The sequence below is a fragment of the Botryllus schlosseri genome, chromosome 4, assembly GCF_051294905.1.
Source record: "Botryllus schlosseri isolate E-star chromosome 4, Bs_hap1, whole genome shotgun sequence".
NCBI classification, from domain to species: Eukaryota; Metazoa; Chordata; class Ascidiacea; order Stolidobranchia; family Styelidae; genus Botryllus; species Botryllus schlosseri.
Window position 1 is genome coordinate 18374068 of NC_137239.1, and position 25667 is coordinate 18399734.

At 40.2% G+C, this 25667-nt stretch overlaps 2 protein-coding genes and 1 long non-coding RNA gene across 4 annotated transcripts in view; 1 reads left to right on the forward strand and 2 right to left on the reverse strand.

The window, feature by feature from the left end:
• LOC145437219 (transient receptor potential cation channel subfamily M member-like 2) overlaps positions 1 to 25667 on the forward strand; it is a 122402-nt gene that overhangs the window by 56066 nt on the left and 40669 nt on the right. Inside the window, exons 3-7 of one of the 2 annotated variants that reach the window (XM_080314413.1) lie at positions 7323 to 7601; positions 15199 to 15279; positions 15341 to 15497; positions 15716 to 15792; positions 17621 to 17759. The exons of the other annotated variant lie outside the window; for it this stretch is intronic. Of the exons in view, the coding sequence (XP_080170539.1) occupies positions 7323 to 7601; positions 15199 to 15279; positions 15341 to 15497; positions 15716 to 15792; positions 17621 to 17759 (733 nt within the window). The remainder of the gene's footprint in view (positions 1 to 7322; positions 7602 to 15198; positions 15280 to 15340; positions 15498 to 15715; positions 15793 to 17620; positions 17760 to 25667) is intronic. 2 annotated transcript variants of the gene reach the window in all.
• On the reverse strand, positions 267 to 1582 carry LOC145437223 (uncharacterized). The gene is made up of 2 exons (XR_013914619.1): positions 783 to 1582; positions 267 to 612 (listed from the first exon to the last, which is right to left on the reverse strand). It is a non-coding gene; the product is annotated as an uncharacterized LOC145437223 (long non-coding RNA).
• LOC145437222 (general transcription factor II-I repeat domain-containing protein 2-like) lies at positions 19024 to 20148 on the reverse strand. The gene is made up of 2 exons (XM_080314417.1): positions 19537 to 20148; positions 19024 to 19482 (listed from the first exon to the last, which is right to left on the reverse strand). Exons 1-2 carry the CDS (start codon positions 20119 to 20121, stop codon positions 19066 to 19068), a joined length of 1002 nt encoding a protein of 333 aa, XP_080170543.1. The 5' UTR covers positions 20122 to 20148; the 3' UTR covers positions 19024 to 19065.

A 25667-nucleotide genomic window follows, 5' to 3' on the forward strand; every position in this document is an offset into this window, starting at 1 on the left:
AACTACCGACCAATATCTGTTTTGCCAAATCTTGCCACGGTTTTTGAGAAACTGATTGACTGCCGACTTAAGAACTTTTTTGAATTGAATGCAGTACTGTCTCCGACCCAGCATGGATTCAGATCCAACCACAACACCAACCATGCAATACTATCAATTGTAACGGACTATTACAAAACCATCAAGCAAAATGAAAGTGGCTGCAGCATTTTTATCGATCTCCGCAAAGCTTTCGACACAGTTAACCACAGAATCTTAAGATACAAGCTAGAACACTATGGAATCAGGGGTATTGCAGCAACTCTACTTGAAAGCTACCTGGCAAACCGCAAACAATATGTTAAACTGGGGACATTAAGAACGACTACCAGAGATATAACTTGTGGAGTGCCACAAGGCTCAGTCCTTGGACCGACTTTTTTCCTCATTTATATTAACGACATTGTTAATGCATCTTTATTCCGCACAACGCTATTTGCTGATGATACTCACCTCTTTATAACCTCCAACACTGTCGATGATTTGCATGCATCTGTGAATAGGGAACTCCCAAAAGTGTCGAGATGGCTGCAAGCAAACAAACTAAGTTTGAATGCAGATAAGACCGAGATGCTCGTTTTAAATAATGCCAGTCATAATTTCACTGTGAACATCAATCATAAACAAATCTCAATATGTGACTCAGCAAAATATCTCGGTGTCACCATTGATTCCAAATTGTCTTGGAAGCAGCATATTGAATGCACAATATCAAAACTAGCTCGGTGTGTGGGAATAATGACCCGTCTCCAATCTTTGGTTTCCAGATCAGTACTACGAACCATCTACTTCTCTCTTTTCCACTCGCATCTGCAATATGGAATCGTAGTATGGGGAAATGCATGTACAACATTTTTGTGCAGAATTCGAACCCTGCAAAACCGTGCGATACGGCTGATCTCATCTGTACCTTTACGTACCAATTTATCGCCTTACTACTGTAAGCATCGAATTTTGCGAGTTGATGAACTGTATCGCTTCGAAGTATCAAAAGTTGTTCACAAATATTTTTCCAATAGTCTCACTCCTGTGTTTGATGACTTTTTCATACCTGCTAAACATGTCCATTCCCATTACACGAGATCTTCGTCTAAAGGAAACGTCTACTTACCCCAACCCAATAGCAACCTAACTAAGAGATCTATCGACTACTCGGGACCTATCATCTGGAATGCATTACCATCACATATCCGTGAATTGCCTTATAATAGATTCAAAAAAGCCCTACTTGATCACCTCTTGTCGTTACACTAACACTGTTGCCCTACCTCGCCCAGACATTGCTTCATTGATAATCTGCTACCATTGTTTAATTTTTTTCTATTTTCCTTTCCTAACTAAACATTTTTTTACAGCCAGACTGTTCTGAGTCAAGTGTACCTGTTTGATGCTGGTGTGATCAGACTAGATGACCTTCACGGTCTTATCGATCATTCCTATCTAATACCGAATACTGTGCACGCATAATTTCTGTACCACATTCACTGCCGTTTGTTATGTATTTTGGTTCGATGAAAATAAAGACTCTCTCTCTCTCTCTCTTATAATTGTATTTAAGGAATTACTGAACTGGTTTTAAGCCTATATATGTGTGTGTTACCCACTATTACAGTATACAGAATTTGTTGAATCGTTCGGTATCGAATTACTGAACGGTGTACTTATGACTAGATAACTATGCCATCAGTGCCATTACTTTTATATATACTTCCACAAAATAGCCTGTAGTAAAATGTAAATTTTAACAATCAATTGAGAAACATGAAAAACCATTATTAAACCCATCCTTGGTTACTTATAGCCGATAAAGATATTTTTTTCAATTTTTATTACTTACTATAAAGATCAGGGTGTGGTAATGGTTGATGTGGGGTCGGACCTTTCCATTTGGGACTTATCTGATGAAAATTTTTCGTGCTTGCATTGCACTGAATGACCACTCGACTAATTATGTACGTACTATTAAAAAACGTCTCTTCGGTGCGGTAGCATCAAGTTAAAGAATCCCTGACTTAGCCAAATCGGAAATTGTTATGTTATCATTATAAATTCTGAAGCAATGTATCAAAATCATGTTAGTGTGTCCGTCATTCCAGTTTTGGAGCAAACAACTGCACCTTGATAGGCTTTTCAAAGTATGATAGCCTATGTAACACTTTTGCTTGCATTGAAGTTAAAACTAATCATGTATTTTCAGGTTGAAATTGGGAGCTTGATTGTTCTAGCTCAGTTGCTCCCGAATCTGACTTCCTTTATTTGGTATCCTTGATGTAGATGTAGATCATTAGAACATTTAGTTATTGCCCCTTTATTTCTAAAGTCACCTCCATAAGATTTTTTTTCTGGTTTGTGTAACAGCTATTAAAAATTGGACATTGAACGCTTTCTTAATCAAACTTTCATGCTGGTGACGTCATATTTTGTGATACGATTGTTGATATACAATGTTCTTTCCAATTATCTACCAGTTGGTGACGATTATCCCTGATGAGTGTCAGCCGAAAATATTCGGGTTCATTTCAATATGAATATACTATTCAATTGTATATTGAGGTTCTGTACTTCGAAGAAGCTCTTCAAATATGTATAATATAAAAAAAATACCGAAAAATTTGAAAATTTTCTGTTCACCCCATGATAGTGTTAGGTTGTCTATCGAAACGATCAGGCGCATAGCCAGGGGGGTTTCGGGGGTCAAAACCCCTCCCTTTAACGCGAAACCCCGACCTTTTCAAATGACCGCTCTGACGCTAATACTCGGTTGCACTTCAATGAGTCGTATTACCAGTATTGCGCCGGCCAATTAACGAAAGGCGTGTTGGCAATTAGCGAGATTCGTCCATGCACATTGCACTGCACAATGTAACACGACATGATCTCCCGCTGAGATAATTACGAAATTAGGTTATTAATTGTCGGGCGTTCGGCAATCCTTGCTAGCCTGATTTACCGTGTCTCCAACAAGCCTACTTCCGCTGGCTTGAATAATCGCATCTGCAATAGGGCCTGCGCGCACGATATCGTCCTTGGCCTACGCAATCACATCTGCATAGGCTTGGTGCGCACGATATCTTCGCTGGCCTACACAATCGCATCTGCAATAGGCCTAGTACGAAAGATATCGCTAGCCTATCTACCGCGTCTCGAGTCTACCATGCTTCCGCTCCTATTTTCGATGGCTTGGATAAAATGCTATTAAGTATATGCTGATTAGCGATTGTAATTAAACAGTGACATCTCGTAACTCAGTGGTTCTTAACCGATTTTGAAGGGGGCGGAAACGCTCAGGGGGCGATCTGGGGGGGCGCTGGGCTCAGGGGGGCGATAAGGGGGCGCTGAAGAAAAATGGCTTTGCCGTAGATTATGTGGTAGTAGGACACATCCTTAATGAGTATTCAGAACAAATTAACATCCAACAAAACATGTCAAATCCCGAAATTTTTGGTCGCGCTGCGTGACGATGTTTGCTACATGTGTTTTCATAAATGTAGCGGGTTATTATAATTCATATAAAACGAATTGCGCGTACTTTTAGATCGCCAATTAAATCATCAAAATATTTCTTCATCGTATCATAAAGGATGATACTATCTCGTGTTGTGGTTCACAACCTCAGATGAACATTATATAATATGAGTTGCTTTGTCTGGAATACATTCATGTTAAAATTAATTACTGGGTACAGTACTAAATTCAATGTGAGCAGATATATGCATCCAATTCTCTGTTGACTTACTTGTAATTACACAAATCACTAAGACAAAATCCAATACCATTAATTTCCCCGTATTACCAATCGCCGATGTGAATTCGGGAGGGTTCGAACCACAGGGTATGAGACTGCGCCCGATTGTTGATATAACAACCTAGATTTGACGCTGAATATACCACACACAAATATTATATTGTTTATTATAGTCGAATGGTGCTCGATCGCGATTGAAGCGCGAACTATTTCCAATACCAAAGTCCCAAAAAGGCCGACTGAACTCTGACCTCTTACCAAGACCGAAACTGCTGCAACCCAAACCCCCAATCAGTTAGCTCGAAGTGTGCCCTAAATTATTTCGGCGAATGAACATAAATTGAACATCATGTTTTTACGACTCCCCCACGGAAGAATACGCATAATTAGAGAAAATAGAAATAAACATTTCGGCTTTTGCCCTTACCACGCCACGATGCACAAAGGCATATGAAGTTCCGGTGAATATGGGACTCCGAGAAGTGTGTCAAAAGATCGTCAGCGAGAAAGCCTTAGCTGAAGAGGATTGCCCTTATGTTGAGCGTAAACTTCGATGTATATAAGTCTAATTGTCCAATGTCCATAGGTGCTTAAATCGCTCGTGCCGAATTATCATGTCGTCGCAAACTGCTCCCCACAGGACAAATAACATCCATCAGAGAAAATTATTTGCCAGTGACGAAATACCAATTTTGAATCACGTGCTTACTTCAGTTTAATACGTTTATGCGTTCCAATAACTTTTGACTATATAGCGGACAAGAGGTAACAAAATAACATGTACCTAACGATTTCATTGTACCAACGGGTCCGCCCAAATATGTTCAATTATTAATTACGTGGCCTTCATTTTCCAATGCAACAGCTCACTCAGCGCTACTGGTAAATCTAATTACGTGGGCTGAGAGAATAAAGTTTATAGTGACATATATATGCAATTACAACCTATTTCATTCATGCATTATGGAAAATTTTGGCTCCTAGGGCAACCAGGCCACATAAACGTTGCTGACCATCGAAATCACGCGACGGGGTTTTTGGTGGCCAAGCCCTCTCATGAGTTTGATTTATCACGCTATGGGTGCCCAAGACAATCGTTTTTTAGGGGGGCTGACGAAGTGCTCCCTGTTACCCATTGTCTTTATTACAGTCCTTACCATATGAGGTGGGGGGTGCTGGAGCACGATAATTTTTGAAAGGGGGCGCTGGAGGAAAAAAGGTTAAGAACCACTGTCGTAACTGAATGACATCGAATGTCTGCAATTATGTGCGACGCGTGCGTACATCGCACATCCGTAATTGATTTCCACTAGTCTTGAGTTATAGTCCAGTAGGCTTGAGTTATAAAAGAGGTAAGGTTTGAACCACCTGAAATCGGCGTCATTATAGCACATATTCCATAAAAACTTGTACATTTTGACTTGCGCAAATCGTCGTCGAGGCTACGTAAGACGCATTGATAAGCGGGTGTATTTGATTGTTGCACGCGTTGATAAGCGCGCGTGTTCAAATGTTCGACGGGTACGTACTTCATTGTTCACGACAGATCAGGGAGTCGCTAATTAACAGCACATCCGGACTCGTCGACAAGCTTATCATACACCTATAATCGCCAACACGGGGATGTTGTATAATCGTTATTTACGCATTGCATGTACTTAACCCTAATGAATTGATGCTACATTACTAAATTCGAAAAAATCGAAACCCTCCCCCCCCCCGATGTTCACCAAATTTGGATCAATTCCAACCACTGGAAGCGGAGTTATTGCCGTTGAAAAATTTGTATTTGAATAAAACAGTATTTACGGTGGGCACCACTAATAAATAATTAAAGAATTGGTCACCGTAAATATTTTATTCATAATCCAAATTTTTCGACGGCAATAACTCCGCTTCCAGTGGTTGGAATTGAACCAAATTTGGTGAACATCGTTTCTATAGACAACCTAACACTTTCATGGGGCGAACATAAAATTTTTTGTCATTTATTTTTTTATAATAAATAGAAACTTTCTTCTCATGTAGCAATGCCGCTACTGGCTGGAATTGAACCAAATTTGGTATGTAGGCTTACCTAACAATTTTTTCAAGTAGCCAGCACGATTTGAGAAAAAAAAGTCATTTTTGAAGATCCCTAATATATAGGGGTTATGTTTCGGAATATGGTTAGTTTTTGGGTTCTAAAGTCACATGTTAAAGCTCCAACTTCCTCATGAGCAAACTACCGTATGACTGCTTTTGGTTATCCATGGAAATAGGCATTTCCTCAAAATTTGCACCGTTAGTTACGATGTATTGAGAGATTTGACGTTTCGATTTGAATACCATTTCTCATGTTCTGCATTCTCGTTGAGAATTTAGTGTGCTCCACGCCAAATTACACAAAAGCAGACTCACAATTACAAACGTATTTCATTGTGAGAGCCATGACAACGAGAAACACCCTCCAGAAAGAAATCATGTTAAGTAATTTTAGGATTATTAGGTTTTAAGTCTCACAAAACTGGGACGCGAACAGCACCAATACTGAATACCCAAATCTGGCCTAATCGGGTGGATGTGACAGATGTATCCTAAATTATCTCATAATGCAGTAATCATTACTACAGATTCCTTCAAAATTGTAACAAACAACTGTAGAATAATGAAAAATCCGTTTTCATGGAGTTCTTCCCAGGCTAGGAATCACTGTTCTAGCCAGTGTTGGGATGACTCGAGTCAACTTTTTTGTATGACTTGACTTGACTTGACTCGGTGCTTCAAAAATGCAGATTGACTCAAGACTCGGAACAAACTTTACGAGTCAATTTCAAGTTTTCAAGCAAACGGTGTCGATTAAATAGCAACGTATCTCTGTATCTTAGACGGCTCAGTGCTTACATTGCGCAGTGTTCACCTTTACCAACCCTCTTGTATGATTTATTGAGCGAATATAGTTTATGCCTTTATATTTTCACGGATGAGTAGATTGGTAGTGTATATTGTACATATCAATTTGTTTCAAATTCTCGAGGCTTCGTATTCGATCCTCTTGACTGATAATAACAGACTAGCATGCAGATATACAATTATACTCGCGTATTTTATTTGCAGTTCTACGTGTGCGTGAGTGATACAATGCCTTCTTACATGCACATATAGCTTTATATTCGTTATTTGGCTTAAGATAAATGGCCGATTATTCTGTCTTTCACATAGCTAGAAAAATGTAATGACTTGGAATCGTCACCGATTCTTCGAAAATTAAATTTTACTTGAATTGTGACATGGCTCGTCACTACTTGACTCGAGTCACCTCCAAAAAAACGAGTGACTTGGCTTGACTCGAGTCACCTTTGAAAATCGATTGACTTGACTTGACTCGAGTCAAAATGTTAAATGACTCTTGACTCAAAGGTAGATCCCAACACTGGTTCTAACTGATTCCAACGGACATTTAATCCTTCTACATTCACTTACGGCACTTCAAAAAACAATTGATTTTGACTTCTTAAAACTGCAGCAATAATAGCGCACTATCCCTTGTGATTTACAGTACGTCAAAGTGTCCCACAATACTAACGTGAAGATTATCTATCAACTCATCACCAAGCATTGGAAGCTGAGAACTCCAAACTTGATCATATCTGTCACCGGTGGAGCAAAGGACTTTGACTTGAAGAAACGCCTGAGAGACGTGTTCAGAAAAAGTTTGATCAAAGCTGCAGAAAAAACGGGGGCTTGGATCATCACAGGTGGAACAAGGACTGGGGTGATGAAGCATGTTGGGAAAGCTGTAAAGCAATACGCTTCCATCAAAGATGACGAGAAACGGGTGGGTCTTTATTGGTTTAAGTAATGCAAATCAGACAATGAGGAATGGTAAAATTTCATAGGTCATATCGTCGCTGGAAAACCAAACTGCGCTATGTCACAAAACAGCGAGCTGAGATAATCGAAAAAGAAGATTTCCCATAGTTATCATGCTCACACTATCCACACCCCAGCAGTGAGCTCCTGGGATACTGATATATATCCATATAGCTGGGATATCGCATAATTTTTAGTTTCTCAAAATAAGAGCAACCCCCACTTTCAGCCCCCATTTTGGACATAGGCCACTTTGGTTCTCAAATAGTCCTCAACTAAGTAGCATTTTCTTGGACATAATTCCTCTTCAAATTACCAATCAATGCGTCAATAATGCACTTTATCAGCATTTTATGGCATAATGATGTCAAACTAAGAAACAGGAACACAACAAATGAAACTAATGAAAGAAACTGAATAACTCAGTCAGTCCCTTCACTAGTGCATGCCACCGGAAGGGTTTTGTAAAAGGAATGCAAGTGTGGAGGAAGCAAATTCTTATCACAGAGTTTAGACTAGTCTTTGTATTTGTCTGCCGGAATCCTTGGTCTCTCCTGATACAGCAGTGGTAGAACTGTGGCATTTGACCTAGTTGCTGGTCTTGAACTGGACAGCTGCAATTTTTGGAACGAGGGCTCACTGTAACTATACTTGACAAAAACTGTTGAATTGGAACCCTTCAAAAATTTCATTTGCATCACTTTTGACCAGTAAATTTTGTCACCGGCATTTTTCTCAGCATCAATGATGGATTTGCTCTGCCAAATTGAGGCATACTGCGGAAAACTCAGTGGTGACTTGAAGTCAATCACGTCACTGTAATTAAAGGCATTGACTTCAGGTAAATTCTTCTTGAATGCCATTTTTATTCCTATTGCCCGTATCCCATTGTTCTGTGGTAAATATGCACTTTCCTCTGGTGGCGTTTTCGATGACAGAGTGTGCATTGTCATATTCACTTTGTGAATGTCCAATTACCATGAAATTTAAAGTTATCTCCTCAAATTCAAAAACAGTGGAAGCATGGCATAATATTAAAACAACCGTTCTGTTATTATTTTGCCCCCCCGCACCGGTCACAGAATAAATGAACAGATTTCTTTCCTGTGTAATTCAATGGTCACTCAAGTGGAGAAAAACTGCGGTAGCAACCTCACAGGATCCTAATTTGGCCTCAGTTTCATTCCATAGGAAGCATGTCGTTATCTTTGAATTGATATCAGTTATTGTGAAGTTATAATTTCGCAGTCTTTTGGAATAATAGAATGATGACACAAATATACCTCCTCTCCTTCAATAAGACCATCTGTCTGTTTTGACGAACAAGGCTCATCTACCAGAAACACATCTTTCTTAATTCAATCGATCCTCAGAGTCAGAGTCACTGCCTCTGTTTACAGCACCACCAGAACAAGATGGCTCAACTGCAACTCCCCCTTTTCTATCTGCGATTTCTTCTAGAAACAACTTGTCACTTCCCATTTAGATCCCAAAGCTTTTATAACTGTTCCTTGTATTCTTGCATCCCTCCAATTATCTCCAAAATGCATATAAGACCATCTGTCATTGTCCAACTGGTTTTTCTCATCGAATTGCCAGGCTTCCGCTGACACCCTTGAATTTATTCTAATTCGATTCATTCTGCCACTTTTAAACCACAAGTACTGGGAATTACCGTAATATATCCCTGTAAAGCTGTAATCAACAAATTTTGATAGGAATCCAGTAAAAACATCACGATATGAGTAACATCTAAATTTCAACAGAAGCATAATGTGGACATAACCCAGTTTGGTTTTCAATTTGCCTTGAAAATCCATGTGTATATGTCCCCTTGACCATTGATCCACACTACCTAGAAACATGAAACCCGGCTAAAAAGAAAGACCTATGTCCAAATAGTAATAGAAACCAAAAAAGTCAAAATCACCAAAAGTGGACATAGGACAGTTTGGTTTTCCAGCGACGATATATGCAGGCGCGTAGCCAAGGGGGGTTTCAGGGGTCAACCCCCCCTTTAGACGTGCGAAAACCCCACCTTGAACGCGAAACCACGTCCTTTTCAAATGAGCGTTCTAACGCTAATACTCGGTTGCAATTCAAAAAGTCGTATTATCAGTGTTGCGCGCGGCCAATTAACGAAAGTCGTGTTACCAGTTAGCGAGATTCGTCCGTGCGCATTGCTCTGCACAATGTAACGCGACACGATCTCCCGCTGAGGAAATTGCAAAATTTCGTCATTCATTGCCACGCGCTCGGCAATTGTTGCTAGCCTGATTTATTGCGTCTCCAACAAGCCTAGTTCCGCTGGCTTGAATAATCGCATCTGCAGTAGGCCCGGTGCGCACGATATCATCGTTGGCCTACACAATCGCATCTGCATTGGCTTGGTGCACACGATATCATCGCTGGCCTACACAATCGCATCTGCAATCGGCCTAGTACGAAAGATATCACTAGCCTTACTACCGTGTCTCGGGCCTAACATGCTTTGGCTCCTATTTCCCGATGGCTTGGATAAACTGATTAGGGATTGTAATTGAAGAGTGACATCTTGAAACTAAATGGCATCGAATGTCTGCAAACATGTGCGATGCGTGCGTACATGCGTAATCGATTTCCGCTAATAATTGAACATAACCATCAGAAGCTGTGTATCAAGGCTTGAGTTATAAAAGAGGTAAGGTTTGAACCACCTGAAATCGGTGTCATTATAGCACATATTCCATATAAAAACTTGTACATTTTGACTTGCGCAAATCGTCGGCGAGGCTACGTAAGACGTAGGACGCATTTTTAAGCGCGCATATTTAATTGTTCACGACAGATTAGGGCAGTGGTTCTCAACCTTTTTGGCTTTCCGGACCCCTTTTGACCGTCACGGACTCTCGCGGACCCCCTCAAGTTTTAGTTCAATGTCAGCTCTATTATGGTGCAACCTTCATCTGTCTTGTGCAAATATGATCTGTAGGTTTGTGATAAACAGCAAAATATTGATTTTCTCAAAGATAGCATCATACTATTTATGTAAAAATTGTCGGACTTTATTATTTCAAAGCTAATTTTGCTGCTGTATTTCTTGAAGTACATGGTAATGTCTTGAAAATCCGCGTCTTCGTTTTAATATGAACGAGGCGTGCCGAAAACCATTTCCGCAAAGATAGATGGAGGCTAATGCAATATTAACGCATAACGCTTCCGACGATACTTTTGATATGATCGCAACATTTATGGCACCAAAATGAAGAAACACATATTTTGTGAACATATCACGCCCAGCATCTAGCGCAGTGACGGGCAACATACGGACCTCGGGCCGGATTCCGCCCGCAGAGTGTGTCTACCGTCAAAGTGAAATTCTAATCTAAAAGTATTGACAAATTTTATGCTCCAAAAAATGGATCCACGTTTTCCAACCAGAGAAAGACTGTCATGAAACGACTTGTTCTATTCGAGCTCACATATATATTTACGAGCAAATACTTTCGACCATGAACAATTGAACATTAACAAGACAAGGCTGCATACCAATTGGTGATATGAACTTCAGGGTTGGATCGTAATGCTTTGATAGCAACGAAACACTCCTTGTTCATAAAAAAATCAGCCTTGTCGATAGGGCATCCGCAATAAGAATGCGCCAAATCTGATAGCCGAGCTTTAAGAGCAGGTATATCATTATCCGATTTATGACGAGTGTCAGCCGAAAATATTCGGGCTCATTTCAATATGAATATACTATTCAATTGTATATTAAAGTTCTGTACCTCCAAGAAGCTGTTCCTCGCATTGGGACAAATTATGGAAATACTTCGGAAATTTTTATTTCAAACGACTGTTCACTACTTTGATAAGACTGACAACTTCAAATCGAGAAGGTTTCGCAGGCATTACGAAGTCACCCTGATTGTCGTTACTATCTCCATATTTTAATTTTTTCCACAAACCCCAACAAAACGTCTCTAAAAAGCAATATGTTTGTATCAGTAGGTTATTGGAAAATTGGCAATGAAAATGAGTTTCCACACTACGATAGTCCATGTCAGACGATTATGATGATGATATGAGTCATGAGGATTTAGAAGTTGTGGTGCGAAACTGCCTCATGCTATCTCAAATTAAAAAAATAAAATAAAGATCAGGTGATAATCCATTTTAAAAATTTAGAGGTCTCGTGGACCCCCTGAAATTGCTTCGCGGACCCCCGGTTGAGAACCGCTGGATTAGGGAGTCGCTAATGAACAGCACTTCTGGACTCGTCGACAAGCTTATCATACGCGTATAATCGTCAACACGAGGATGTTGTTTAATCGTTATTTACGCGTGTACTCAACCCTAAGGAATTGATGCTATAATATTAAATTTGAAAAAATCGAAACCCCCCCTGCATATATGTAGCCTATATAGTTGGTGAAAGACGCAATCTGTAATTTTCGGGGAGTATGCTTGCTACCTGGGAAACGCAAAGTTAAATATTTTCCATTCTGTATATATAAATGTGTGTCATATGCATGATTATTTTGACCTTAGTCTAAAGAGACGATCTATAATAGTGGTGCTTAGTCTTGACGGCAGCGGTCTTGGGGAAGGGATTTGGATTTTGAAGAGGGCAGAAACACTCGGGAGGCGATAGGGGGACTCGGGGGCGTTATAGGGGAGCTGAAGATATATCCAGAACAGCACCTCTATTTTGCAAGACTATAGCAACATATCTAGGTCTTTTGAAACGATTTCTATCTCCATCCAATCAATATGGTCAAGTAGTGCTACACGAAATCCAGCTTCACGCGAAATACAGACAAACTCAACTTGGGTCCCAGGCCAGATTCAAACATTTTGATTGCTCGCGGGCCACACCAGTCCTAAAATGTTACCTTCAAATCCATACCTTTATATTTCACTGAAATGCTACATTGTCAAAGCAATGCCTAATAGTACTATAGCATAAGGCTCATACTAGCAATGATGTAATTCACAAACAGTGATGATCGGCCAATTGAATACGGTACAGCTATAAACCACTATAAAAGTATACCCACAGGCGCCGAGTTACGGGGTGGCGCGGCCACCCCATGACACATTTATGGGGTGGCGGCCACCCCATACAAAATACTTAACGCCCGCCGTCTGAGCTGTTAATTAGCGAGCCCGTGATATCGCGTAAATGCCAACTATTTACCATTAACCGATACGCTCCGGAATAGTTGAATACGCAGCTTCGTCGGCGACGACGAACTAGTGCTTAAAACGCCCCAATAAATCGTAACCCGAGATAAGTAATCATTAGGGCTGTTCAAAAATAACTTTTCGCCAGATTCCAGCCATTCGCTGATTTAATTGTCAGGTCACCCTAATAAACGCTGCACGCCAAATTTGGTTCAATTATAACCAGTATAGGACTCTGCAGATCCAATTAGAATTTTTAATTTATCAGGGAAATTAAAAAAATAATTCAAATTTCCTTTTGAATCCATGAAATTGTTGAACTGTCGTCAAATACGATGCAAAGCAAATTTTACTCAATTCCAACCAGTAGAAGGGGAGTTATTTGAATTTTCGTTGATAGTTCTCGGTTTATCCTTGATCCTTGATAATCCTTGAATTATCAACAAAAAACTCAAATAACTCTACTTTACAGGTTGGAATTGAGTCAAATTTGTTTTGCATTGTCTTTGAAGACAGCTCAACAATTTCATTGGGGTTATGGAGAATTTTGAAATTTTTATTTACTCAATCAATTAAAAGTTTTAATTGGATCTGCGGAGTCCTATACTTGTTAGAATTGAACCAAATTTGGTGTGCAGCCTTTTTTCGGGTAGCCTGATTATTTAATCAGTGAATGGCTGGAATCCGGGGAAAAAGTTATTTTTGAACAGCCCTAGTAATCATACAATCGGAGCGACCTCGTTTACGACGTCGATTCTGCCACAGGTGCGCTGAGAAACTCCATCTCCTCTCTCGACCAGACGAGCGAATTCACGTTCTGCTTCTCTTAATTCAATTGTATTTGCCCGCATATTCGTTTACAATATAATTCTTGAGTTACTTTCGTGATAGTCTCTTTAATTGGAGCGCGAAATCGGACAGTGTGTTTGTGTATGCCTGTGAATTGAAAGTCATTCCTGCGCAAAGTGCGCATATTCATTACCCTGACACGGCTTTGCTAACTTTTATCGGGAAATGCGGCAATACAGCTCAAACGTTGTTACATTGAGCAAACAATTGTCGCGATGTCAGATTTGTTATTAATACTGAGCATTGTGCAGTGCATGGCGTTGAATTACGTTGTCAAATATGGATGCAATATGAGATTCTCGGTGGCACAAATTCTGAATTTATTCGATTTCTTTGAGCGGGAACCTTCTATGTTCCAATAAACTTCATTGCTGGACGGACTATATTGAACGCAACCATATCGCGGATCAAATTTCAAACCATCGGGATTTGGATTTCTATTGATAAGGTCGCAGCATGCGCCCATATTGCTCTTGCTGCAATAACACCTGGATAATTAAAATCGGACCATTTCACGATCGAATTCGACTCACTGATCGGGACCTACATAGGCCGTACACTCCGGGCTGATATAAACCAGCGCGATGTCGGTATTAAAACCCTAGGTGCATAGCCAGGGAGTTTCTCATTCAAAACTAGATATCCCGTCCTTTTGAAATGCCAATTCACTAATTCGCATTATCGATGCTGCGTACTGCAAATTAGCGAAAATCATTTGTATGCAAAATGGGTCGTTAACATCTGATATAAGCTATCGTCGCTCGCATGATTTGCAGCATATCATAAGCTAGCAAGCTCTAATGTGCCTATACACTGTATTTTGCATGGGAGTGCTGGGTGGTTCGTGTAAAGACCTGGCCATCCAAGTTCTTGTACAAAACCCAACAATTGTTTGGCTTTATAGGGTTTTAGTGCATTATAGTTAAAATCAAAACGAGGGAAAAAAGTTTTAATGAGACACTTGATGGCCTAAACCGGTAGCCTACTATTGTTGCACATCTGAACAAAATATTGTTAAGTATCTGTATGTTCTTTTTGTATGACAATTTTTGGTTGGTTAGTACAGATGAAATTTAATTGTCAAAAAAAGCTCTACTTGAAAGGATAAATTTCATGTGACATCCACCTCGCTGAAGCAATGACCTTTTTGTAATATACTGTTTCATAGAACATTGTTACGCACGATTGGTTGTCTGCTTCTTCTCTATTTCATACATTCCCATGAAAACGTAGCATACTAACATTAGAAGTGTATTAATTTCAATGTGTGAGGTTTGGGCCGTGAGCTGCCATCAAAACTTAAAATTTGGGTCGTGCTCTAAACAAGATAGAGGAGTGTTAACTCAAGCTCAGACTAGTCACTGATTGTGGTGCTTCATTATATTCTATTGGTACTGTACTTGAACTGTTGGTCCAAAGCACACAATTTTTTATTTTCTAGAAAACTTGTCCTTCTCTTTTCACTATTAATTTATTCAAAAGACTTTGAAAGCCAGGCAACGGACTACTGCTGTTCCTAAATTATTAATTTTGATGTATTGCTCCAGGTGGTAACAATCGGAGTGGCACCATGGGGGGTTATACACGAACGAAAAAAGCTGCTGAACCACCAGGGGCCAAGCCAAAAGGTAAGCATCTTGTAAATTTTATTGACTGTCAACTGAAGACCTTCCAATTTCGATGTTGCAGATCCCAAAGATTTATAACGCCGAGGAAGGAAGTGAAGGCAATGCCACTTTGCTTGACCAAAACCATTCCCATTTCATCTTGGTGGACAATGGAATGGAGGATAATACTGAATATGGTTCAGAAATTAGGTTTAGGACAGTTCTAGAAGGCTATATAGGTTAGTCCCATAATTGTGGCAGCTAAAGATAAGATGATGATGAATTTGTCCATCCTGATATTTTGATACCGTATTCATGATATTTTGCGACTCAGTGAAATTCCCTAAAAATTCTCTGACGGTAAGATAGCTCGTAGTCCGTCTGGTGATATGTGAAAAGTCATTAATGTGATGATTGTGTTGTTGCATAATTACCGTAGTGTGATTATATTTTCAAGGCGGTCTGCAAACATCAGATAAAGTGAACGTCATGATTGTGTGTGTCATCGTGCAAGGCGGTCCAGGTTCCCTCAAAGTAAGTTATGTTCCACAACTTTTAATTAATAATGATGTGAACTTTTCGAGAAGCTTGGTGGGCTTTTGTTAACTTTTAATTGAATTATCAGTCGTATGGTCACAGATAATAATCAATGTAGCCTTTGTCACATTATTTTCGACAATCTTAGACTTGAATGTATGCTGCATCTGCTGGTGAGGTGCTAGAGTACATAAGTCCAGTTGTTTCATAGTTAGAATGCACTTATGTAAATTTATTTCAAAGTAGCTCATGTCCATATCCAGGATATAAACCAAATTGTATTCAACATTTGGTTCATTGATCTCGGACACAGGCTATTATTTCTGATTCATTCATTTCTGAATTGTGCAAGCAAAGCTGGAGCAGCAGCTGCAGCTGTTAGTTATAACACCAGTAATTCACTTCTATTGCAAAGATTTGTTCTTGTGCGCTTCAAGAGTCCTTGATGATTAATCCATTTATTGTGTTCTCGCTATGAAAGATATTCAATGCAGTTATTTGTCGACTAGTCACTTTTCTAACCCCTAGATTGCCAAGGAGTGTTAAGTTACGATTTTATGATGTACAATGACGGCACATCGAAACAATAACCAAGAGAGCCACAGATTAATCTGCCTCATCACTGGTTGTTGGCTAACAATCCGGCAATCGCAGTGCAGTCTCAGTAAAACAATTGTGTAGTTGCGGCGGCCAACATGTAGCGCAGAGAAAATATATTCCCTTACTGCTTGTTATCATTAGTTGTATCTAGTATGTAAATCGTTGGGGCAGGAAATCGTCAGCTATGAAGTGATGCAAATGCCGTCACATTTAGAAAGTGAATAGTTCTCTCATAAGGTCTTTTCATCACAATCGTTATGTTGTCTTCCAATATGTGTTCAAGGGTGAAGGTGTAAGAATCAAAATAAATGTAATCGAGAGTACTCTTTAATGTAATTGCAATCGACTACTTCAAGATTTTGCTGTAATCGTATTTGTGTGACCCAGAAGTAATCCAAGTTGGCTGAGGGTCATCAACTTCACAATTACTAATTTCGCATCCATGGGGACCACCTGCTATCTATGGGATGAGACTGAATCCCATAGGGTTCTTGTAAGGTCACATTAATGACTTTTTTCTTACCTCAAACAACTGAGAATAAGAGGAACAAAAATAGTTCATCTGACAGGTGTTCCGGTCAAATTAACAACAGAATGACTATTGCGATGTTTTCGTTTACACAGAAAACATTCAATATTGATGAAATCACAATGAATTACTTTGGTGACAGGACATCCCAAAACGAGAACGACGGTGCTCACTTTTGCATTGGCAAGAGTCATTTCCATGATACATACCTTGGAACAATGGAAGACAGCTGACACTTTTGACACTTTTGAGAAACAAGGTCACCATTGTCTGTGTAAATCAGTGGTTCCCGTAATTTTTTAGAGACGCCCCCCATCTTTTGATAGTGAAAAATTTTGCGTCCCCCTTATCGTGACATCACAAAATATTAAAGAGAGAATTCAAAATGCCACCAATCCCAACGGATAGGTTGATGGCATTGAAGGTTATGGCTATTAATGAGAGAATTCTCAAATATGAAATTCGGACAATAGACAGAGTAAACACCAAGATCTGGAGGTATATTGCGCCTAGCGCGAAAATTTTTTCAGGTAACTGCGGTTCGCGCCCCCCTTCAGATGCATTATTCTGCGCGATGCTGTACTTCTAAAAGCCTATTCAAATATCTTTACCGATGACTTGAAAAGTCTTCTTCTTCTTCTAGACTTGATACAAGTTCAAATTTACACACTTATGTTACTTGGTCTGTTATTTCAGACTGTTCTGGGATCGATTCAGAATGAAACTCCGGTCGTTATTGTGGAAGGATCTGGGGGATGGGCAGATGTTCTCGCCAAGGCTTCCAGTATGAATGAAGAAGAGATAAATCGAGTTACTCTCTCTCAAATGATAATCGGTAAATTTTACTGTATTGGTAAACGTAACATAAAGTGTAGGAACATTTCCGTTAAGATGGTAATTCGATTAGGATATTGCAATGTTATATAGTAGTGGATTAAATATAGATCGATGTGGCCAACTGAAATAACTTGTTGTTGTTTGAGATATTGTCTAGTATAGTGCAGGGCTTTGCAGCCGGAGCCGCGCCAAGCGGGTAAAATTGTTAAAGTTTATAAATGAACTAGGTCAATAATATTATTACTTGAGTATATTGCGGGTCTAGTGTAAACCGCCTGCTGGGCTCAGTTTGCAAGGACAAGACTATTCGGCGTCTGGACACATTGATATCGAAGGTTTCCGGTAATATGCGACAATCATTTCATCGTCGATGATCTTTCTGCGAGCTCAAACGCGAGAAGACTTTCTCCCGTAATTGCGAATACACATCGACTCAATCGGGTAAATTAGGCGTTTTTTTTTTCATTTCCAGGAGGGGGTAGGCTACCAAGCAAGAAATCGTGTGACAATTAAACACACGAAGCATGAAGAAAAATTTCACTACTATTTTAGTTTATTGTAATGTACGACGATTTACTAAAAATGTGACTGGACCCTGGATCTGCCAATGCGTCGGAACTGATATTTTAGTCATCAACATCCCAAGTGTCTCAGCCAGACTTGTAATTTTTGGTTGGCCTTGCAAGTTCACAATATGAGCAATTCATTTTCGATAATATAACAGGATTTCGATAATATAATAGGAAATTACCTCACGGGCCACTCAAAACCCTCTCGCGGGTAGGGCTGGGCAAAATCCAGTACCTGAGTGATTCGATTCTGAATCACGTATTATGCTTCGAGTCGAGTCAAGTATTCGAGTATCACTCATTATGACGTCACAGCAAAATGTTGTACGTCAAAGTTCAAATATGTACCTTTAACGCAGAGGTGGGCAACCTTCTTGGTGTCCACGGCCGCATTTCGAATACTTCGGCGCCATACGGCCGCCAGCCATATGTGAGTTGACTAAAAAAATCTCAATCTTCCGTTTTGAATCCCGAAATACCCGTTAACGTTATTTAGGTTGATAAAGTCAACCATACCCATTGTCGTCGCGAATGCCGAAATCCACATTTCACGCCACTTTAGTGCAATCCACAAGCATAAAGACGCGGTATAATTGCCTACGAAGACATTTGGCCGCCCTCGGAGGACATTTTAGCTTTGTTTAAAAACTTAATTTCTACTAATCTTATCATATCTAATAAATACCAAACATATTTTGAAACGAATATATTTAAGGAAAGTCTCTAACATTGAAATCAGTGACTTCCTTGATTTTGCATACGAGATGACAAACTTGCAAAATTGGGAACCTCACGCGACACCATAAGTCTTAGTTGCGACTCTAGGTTTCCGTTCAGTAAGCGAGTTCGGTACTCGTTTTTCAGGTATTTCATTTGCGAAAAGGCAGACTCGCACACGTAAGTGCTTCCGAAAATAACAAGAGTTTCTCTAGCCAATTCTCGCAAAAGTGGATATTCATGGGCCATTTTCCACGTGTCAATCAAATTCTCCTCGCACTTGAACTTTGTCACAAGCTGCTCATCATTCTTCAATTCCAACAGCTCCATCTGAAGGTGTGGCGGTGCACTTTCCGTTTCCACCAGGTGTGGAAAGGCAACAAGTCGTAATGTATGTGATATTTTTTGGAAATCTTTGAAACGATCTGCGAAATCCTGCAACACAGTATCAAAAATCCCCGAAAATAAAGTGATCGGAATCTTTTCTACCTTTATTTCGCAGCTGTCGATGAGAGACTTAAGTTGTGTAAAATGGAAAAAATCACGCTGCTGAATATGAAGTTTAAGGAGACGACATTTGTCACGAAAATCCGATACTTTTTTGTACATGGTGCATATCGTTGCTTCTTTTCCTTGTAGGCTTTGGTTTAAAATGTTAACATGGGACAGAAAATCCACAAGAAACGCCAAATATATGACAAAGCTCTCATTTTGTAAGGGGCAGTCTTTATTTTTTGTGGAATAAAATTCCAGTATTTCTTCTCGCAACTGTAGAACACGACGAGATGTGTCTCCTTGGGACAACCAACGTACTGCGGCGTGGTAGAGAATGTCTTCTGCCGACGTTTCGCGCTCTTGCAGAAGTTCTTGAAATTGCCTATGATGAAGACCATTTGCACGAATGTACAAGATCATGCGATTGACGTCTTTCAGAGTGTCATTTAAGGCAACAGATTTGACACTCAGGGCTTCTTGGTGGATAATACAATGAAGGTTTGTGAGCTGGTTATTATCGTACTCTTTCGACACGAATTCTGAAAATCTTGTCACAAAGCCATTTGTGTTACCTATCATTGCAGGTGCTCCATCTGTACAAATACCGCGAAGTTTTTCAAGTCTAATCCATTGCGAATGCAAGCATTCTTAACAGCCCCAAATATGTCTTCACCACGAGTGTGGGTGGAGAGTGTTTCCATTGAGAGCAGATCTTCGCAGAACTCAAAATTTGGAGACAGAGAGCGAATGAAGATCAATAGTTGTGCAGAGTCCTTAATGTCAGTCGATTCGTCGATAGCCAGTGAAAATAAAGTTGCTTCCTCATTAACCTTTGTCTGTATGGAGATCGTCAACTGTTTGGCGATATCATCTTGCCGACGCTGAATTGTACGACGCGAGAGAGGAATTGGAGAATAATCAGTTTCCTTACCAGGATGAATGCACCTAACAACGTCCACGAGACATCGCTTATGTAGTTCGCCATCTGAATAAGGCTTTCCCGCTGCACCAAGATGATATGCGACTATATAAGACGCTTCGCACAACTTATTTTTCGACTGAATGAAAGCTGATATGCAAGATGTCTGCATTTGCACACTTTTCTTCAAACTTTCGAGACGACTTTTCCTCGACTCACCCACCATTTTTGCGTACTTGTGTGACACATGACGACGAAAATGCTGCCTTGCATTATCTCCTTTAACAGTTTTGACCACTTGATTGCATATCAGACACATCATAGTATGGGCTGCCGTTTCTACCATAAAATATTCCAACTCCCATTTGATATTAAATGCCCTCTTCTCCTCTGTTACTGTTCTTTTTCGTTTTACTGACATATTGCGATGTAGACCAACTTTATAATGTAATTGGGCTATAAGGAAAAAGTTTTGTCTCAATGTATTATTCTCTTTCCGTTTGCTCAATACACCCACACCCACTCAATGTTATTCGCTTACCAAGGCTTTTATAACTACGGTTCAACCTATCGCAGTATCGCCAATAGGCCCCTCACATTTGGACTTCGCGACAAGACTGACTAAGCTTAGTCCTTGGTCCTCATACTTAACCGACATTGGCGAAGTGTGACGTAACAATGCAATAAGAAAACGCTATGCGAAGTCAGCTTTACCGGCAACCGGTAGTCATGACAAGTGACGACTGGAAATAAAATTATCCAATTCACTGAAGGCGTTACACAGACAATTACGGGTTCATGTTAATGGAAACTTTCAAGATTGTATAGAAACTCCTTCTGTCCACATACATGAGGATTGGTCAATTTCATAATGGTTGACTCCAATACATACAGATAAGAAGCAGATCTATATTTAGCAATCATTATTGTGCCCTCAACTCTCGATAAAGTGCACGATAGTCGCATATTCGTATCGCAGGAAGCCTAATAAGCAAATCTGAAATTGAAGAACCCGGACGAGGACGGGGCTCGTTCACTTTCGGACCAAAAACACATTTTCCCCGTAAGGATGTAGTGAGTTTGGTCCGAAAGTGAACGAACCCCGCAGGTCCGTCTTTTAGTGGGTAGGTTGCAGTATTATATTATGTCGATTGAAGCAGCTGGAAACGCGGTCACAGAGTATGCAGTGAAAGAGTTTACCACAGTGATTTAACAATACCCTCCATCGTCGCAATAAGTTTTATCATACATGTAACATATGATCCATCAACACACGGCCGCCAGCACATGCATTTCACATCACGCGCTCACGGCCGCACAATTATGCCTCCACGGCCGCATGCGGCCGTACGGCCGCAGGTTGCCCACCCCTGCTTTAACGCCACCGCAAAGAATATAATGCCTGTTATCCATCACATTGAAGATAATTCGGTATTTCTCCGACCCTACCGCTTTCATTGTACTTTGTGACAATGTCGTGGGAGGATCATGACTTCGGAAATGTTTTTACCAGTAACCTTAATAGCTTTGTACTATATGTTTCGTATGCTGCGATAGGCAAATCAAGGTTTCAAGGCTTCCGCAGTGGAAAATAGTATCGAAACCATAATTCTCGTTGATATGATAACTTTCAGTAGCGAGGAGCGTATAATTGCAGTACTCGAAAAAATCGTCTTTTACTACTCGACTCGAATCATTAAAATAATTACTCGATTTAGATTCGAGTACTCGAATTATTGTGCCCAGCCCTACTCGCGGGACACATTTGGCCCTCGGGTTGGCCACTCCTGATATAGTCAGATTCGATAATTTTCAGTGCTGGAGACGGAGCTAATGTATGATAGAAGAAAGCTTGGAGCAGTGAAAATTTACGGCTGCTCCAAAGCCATGGTAAAGTGAAACTTTCTTATACACACCTCAAAAACAACGCAAAGAACCTAGAGGAGTAGCCTGCTTTTATTATTACATGATGACAACATTCTTCCACCATGAGTTGGAAACATAAGAATCGATATGCTGTCTCCCCAAAGATGAATGGCACTTGAACTTATGATTTATGTAGCATTCTATAATATATACAATATTGGAGCATGTCTAGTAATCCGTTTCTGTTATGCAGATGAGTTCAGTGTAGGATTACCATATCTTTGTGACTCAAATTCCGGACACACTTTAGCGCCTGTCAACTGGTTTTAGAATGAGGTATGAACACATAGTCTGTCAATATGACGTCGCACCAGCAATGCCTTTCAACTGTATATAGGAGCCGATTTTTGAACATTGGTCGTGAACTGAATTAACTAGACTTTTATCTCTAGTTTGAGCTCTGGCGATTGCTAAGGTTGGTATTCTCATTTGGTCTGCAACTGCAATTTTAACATTATGTGCGAAAACACCTAATTTAAATACGCAAGGTCAAAATTTGGTCAAAATTCAGTTTTTTTAGGTCAAAAAAAGTCAAAATTTGGATTTTTTAGGTCAAAATCTTCCGTTTTTTAGGTAAAAAAAAATCGCCCTACTCATGGCCTATTTTGGAAGCTGATTACAATATCTTCGCGATCACCCGAAAAAAAGGCAAACAACCCCAAAGTTGAGAACCACTGTCTTTGACTAAAGCATCGAAATGGCAATAACCAACACAAGGAATATACCGTTTCTCTTATAATTGCGGTTGTGGGGCTTCGGAGCAGTCATAAATTTTAAGCTGCTCCAGCTCCAGCTCCTGAGCTCTCTTCTATCATAAAATAGCTTCGCCTCCAGTTGTGGAGCTCATTGTGTGGGTATGCGAAATCCTGTATCGTTATAATTACTCTGTGTCGACTTTCGATGACATTACAGTCGTACGAGAACGCACTTTACTCCATGTCATTGCTGTATACAGCAATAAAATACTGATGTGAAGTTTTAATGCAGGCACTGCAATCGTTAATATCAAGTCATACAGTCGCATTTAATCTTGAAATGCTGCGACTATTCCAGTGTAATGGTGATGCGTCCGGCTTCTCGAGTGGCAGGTCGTGGGTTCGATTCCCGGCCAGGTCAGACCAAAGACTCAAAACCTGGTATCCGCTGCTATTCTGCTAGGCGCCCAGCTTCCCCGGATGCATGGAGGAGAGAAAAACCGGTGGTGCAGACCTTGCGGTCGTATCGCATCTGTCGTCAAAGCATCTCGATGGTGCAGGCGAAAAAGAATATCATATCTCTCTCAATATGAGGACATGCCGTGACCTCATCAGTAGAAATCTGCTTTCTACTAAATACCCAACTGTTTGAAATTCAACATTGGTGTGCTCGTTACCAGTCCATCCAGTGTCAATCAAGTTTACTGTCAGAATAAAGAAGGTTCCCAATCAAACGAATCGAATAAATGTAGAACTAGTGCCACTGAGAATCGGATGTTACATCAATATATCTTAATTCAACGCTGTGCACTGTACAGGTGCACAATGCATCGTGTCAGTAACGACAGGAACTACATGCTTACAAGTGACACCGCGTCACACAAGTGATACACCTACTTACTTTCTCGAATCCTTGTTAGAGTAATCCATCATGTGCTAGAATGAATTTCAGTTCATAGCAGTGTTGGCATCAAGTCACTACCTTCGAGTCTTGGCACATTTTGACTCGAGTCAAGTCAAGTCAATCGGTTTTTGAAGGTGACTCGAGTCAAGTCAAGTCACTCGATTTTTGGAGGTGACCCGAGTCAAGTCAAGTCAAGTCACGAGTCGAGTCACAATTCAATCAAGTTGCCTTTTCGACGTGTGAGACATGATTACGTCATTGCATTTTGCTAGCTGTCTGATATACAGATTGAGTGGTCATTGATTCTGAACCAATGAACGAATATAGAGTTAAATATACACGCAAGAAGACGCTGTATCGCTCACATATACGTAGAACTGTTAAACTGCGTAAGTAATTGCATAGCCTCAGTTTATAGATACCAGCCAAGATAGAGAATAGAGAAACGAATTGACAAGATGCAATACATTACCCTTTTACAAATTGAGATGATACAATTCAAGCCTGCGCCAATGGCTGATAACTATATAAACCAGTGATTCCCAACCGCGGTCCCCAGCTAGCCTTCTTGCGGCCCCCACAAAAATATTGAGAAATCGATTTATGAAAAAAAATTATATTTATAAAATACTCTAGCTTGGCTTGGAGTCTGGAGTTTTCAATTAGGATTGCAGGAAAGTTGTGAGTAGACTGCTAAGATTAGGTCACTGCTGTTTCAATGCAATGTGCCCTAACTTTCCAGTTGAACGGGCAGTACCTATAGATATAGGTATTGACAGGACCGTAACTGCCGCACCCCAAGCCTCCCAATTGGGGGAGCGAGCTCGAAGGGGGCCCAAAATTATTTAGTGAATTAGCATAAATTATAGAGTATCTTGTGAAATTTGATGTAACTTATTCCAAGATTTTTCGCGCTGCGCGCGATTTCAAGTTTCCAAGTACCTTAATTATTGGGTACTCTTCGACCAAGATAAAATACGCAAGATTTACAGAAGTGGGCATATCGGCGTTGGTCATCACCTCGCCACGACGCACGAAGACATATAAAGTTTTAGGCCATGTAACATATTAGTCTAAGAAGTGTGCCAGAACAATCGGCAGCGAGAAAACCTTGGCCGAAAAGGACTGCCCTTACGCTGACCGAAAACTTTGTTATGTATATTCAAAATACATATGGGTATAATTGACCATAAAGGCGCCTAAATGACTGGCGCCGAATGTTCCTGTCTTGGCAATCTGAACGTCACGAGACAAATGGCTATCATCCCGCAGGGAAGAATTATATGCCAGTGAAGAACTACCAATTTGAAATCGTGTGCATTTTTTAGTTTAGTATGTTTGGGCAATTTTATATTTCTTGATATAGCAGACTGGAGGCCACAAAATAACAAATAACATCATGTAACGAAGTCGTACCAACGGGTCCGCCCGTCCGAATATGTTTAATTATCATTTACGGGCCCTACAGTTTCCAAGACACCTCACTCAGCTCTACCGGTAAATCTGATTACGTGAGCAGAGAGGACAAGTAATTGATAACAATATATATGCAATTCCCGATCTTATTGGCTCACTAAACGGGGATCCTGATTTCGTGGCAGAAGCGAACAACGGCACGGGGGGTCGGTTTATCACCCTATGAGAGCTCAAGACCTTAGTGTTTTGGGGGCCTGGCAAAGTG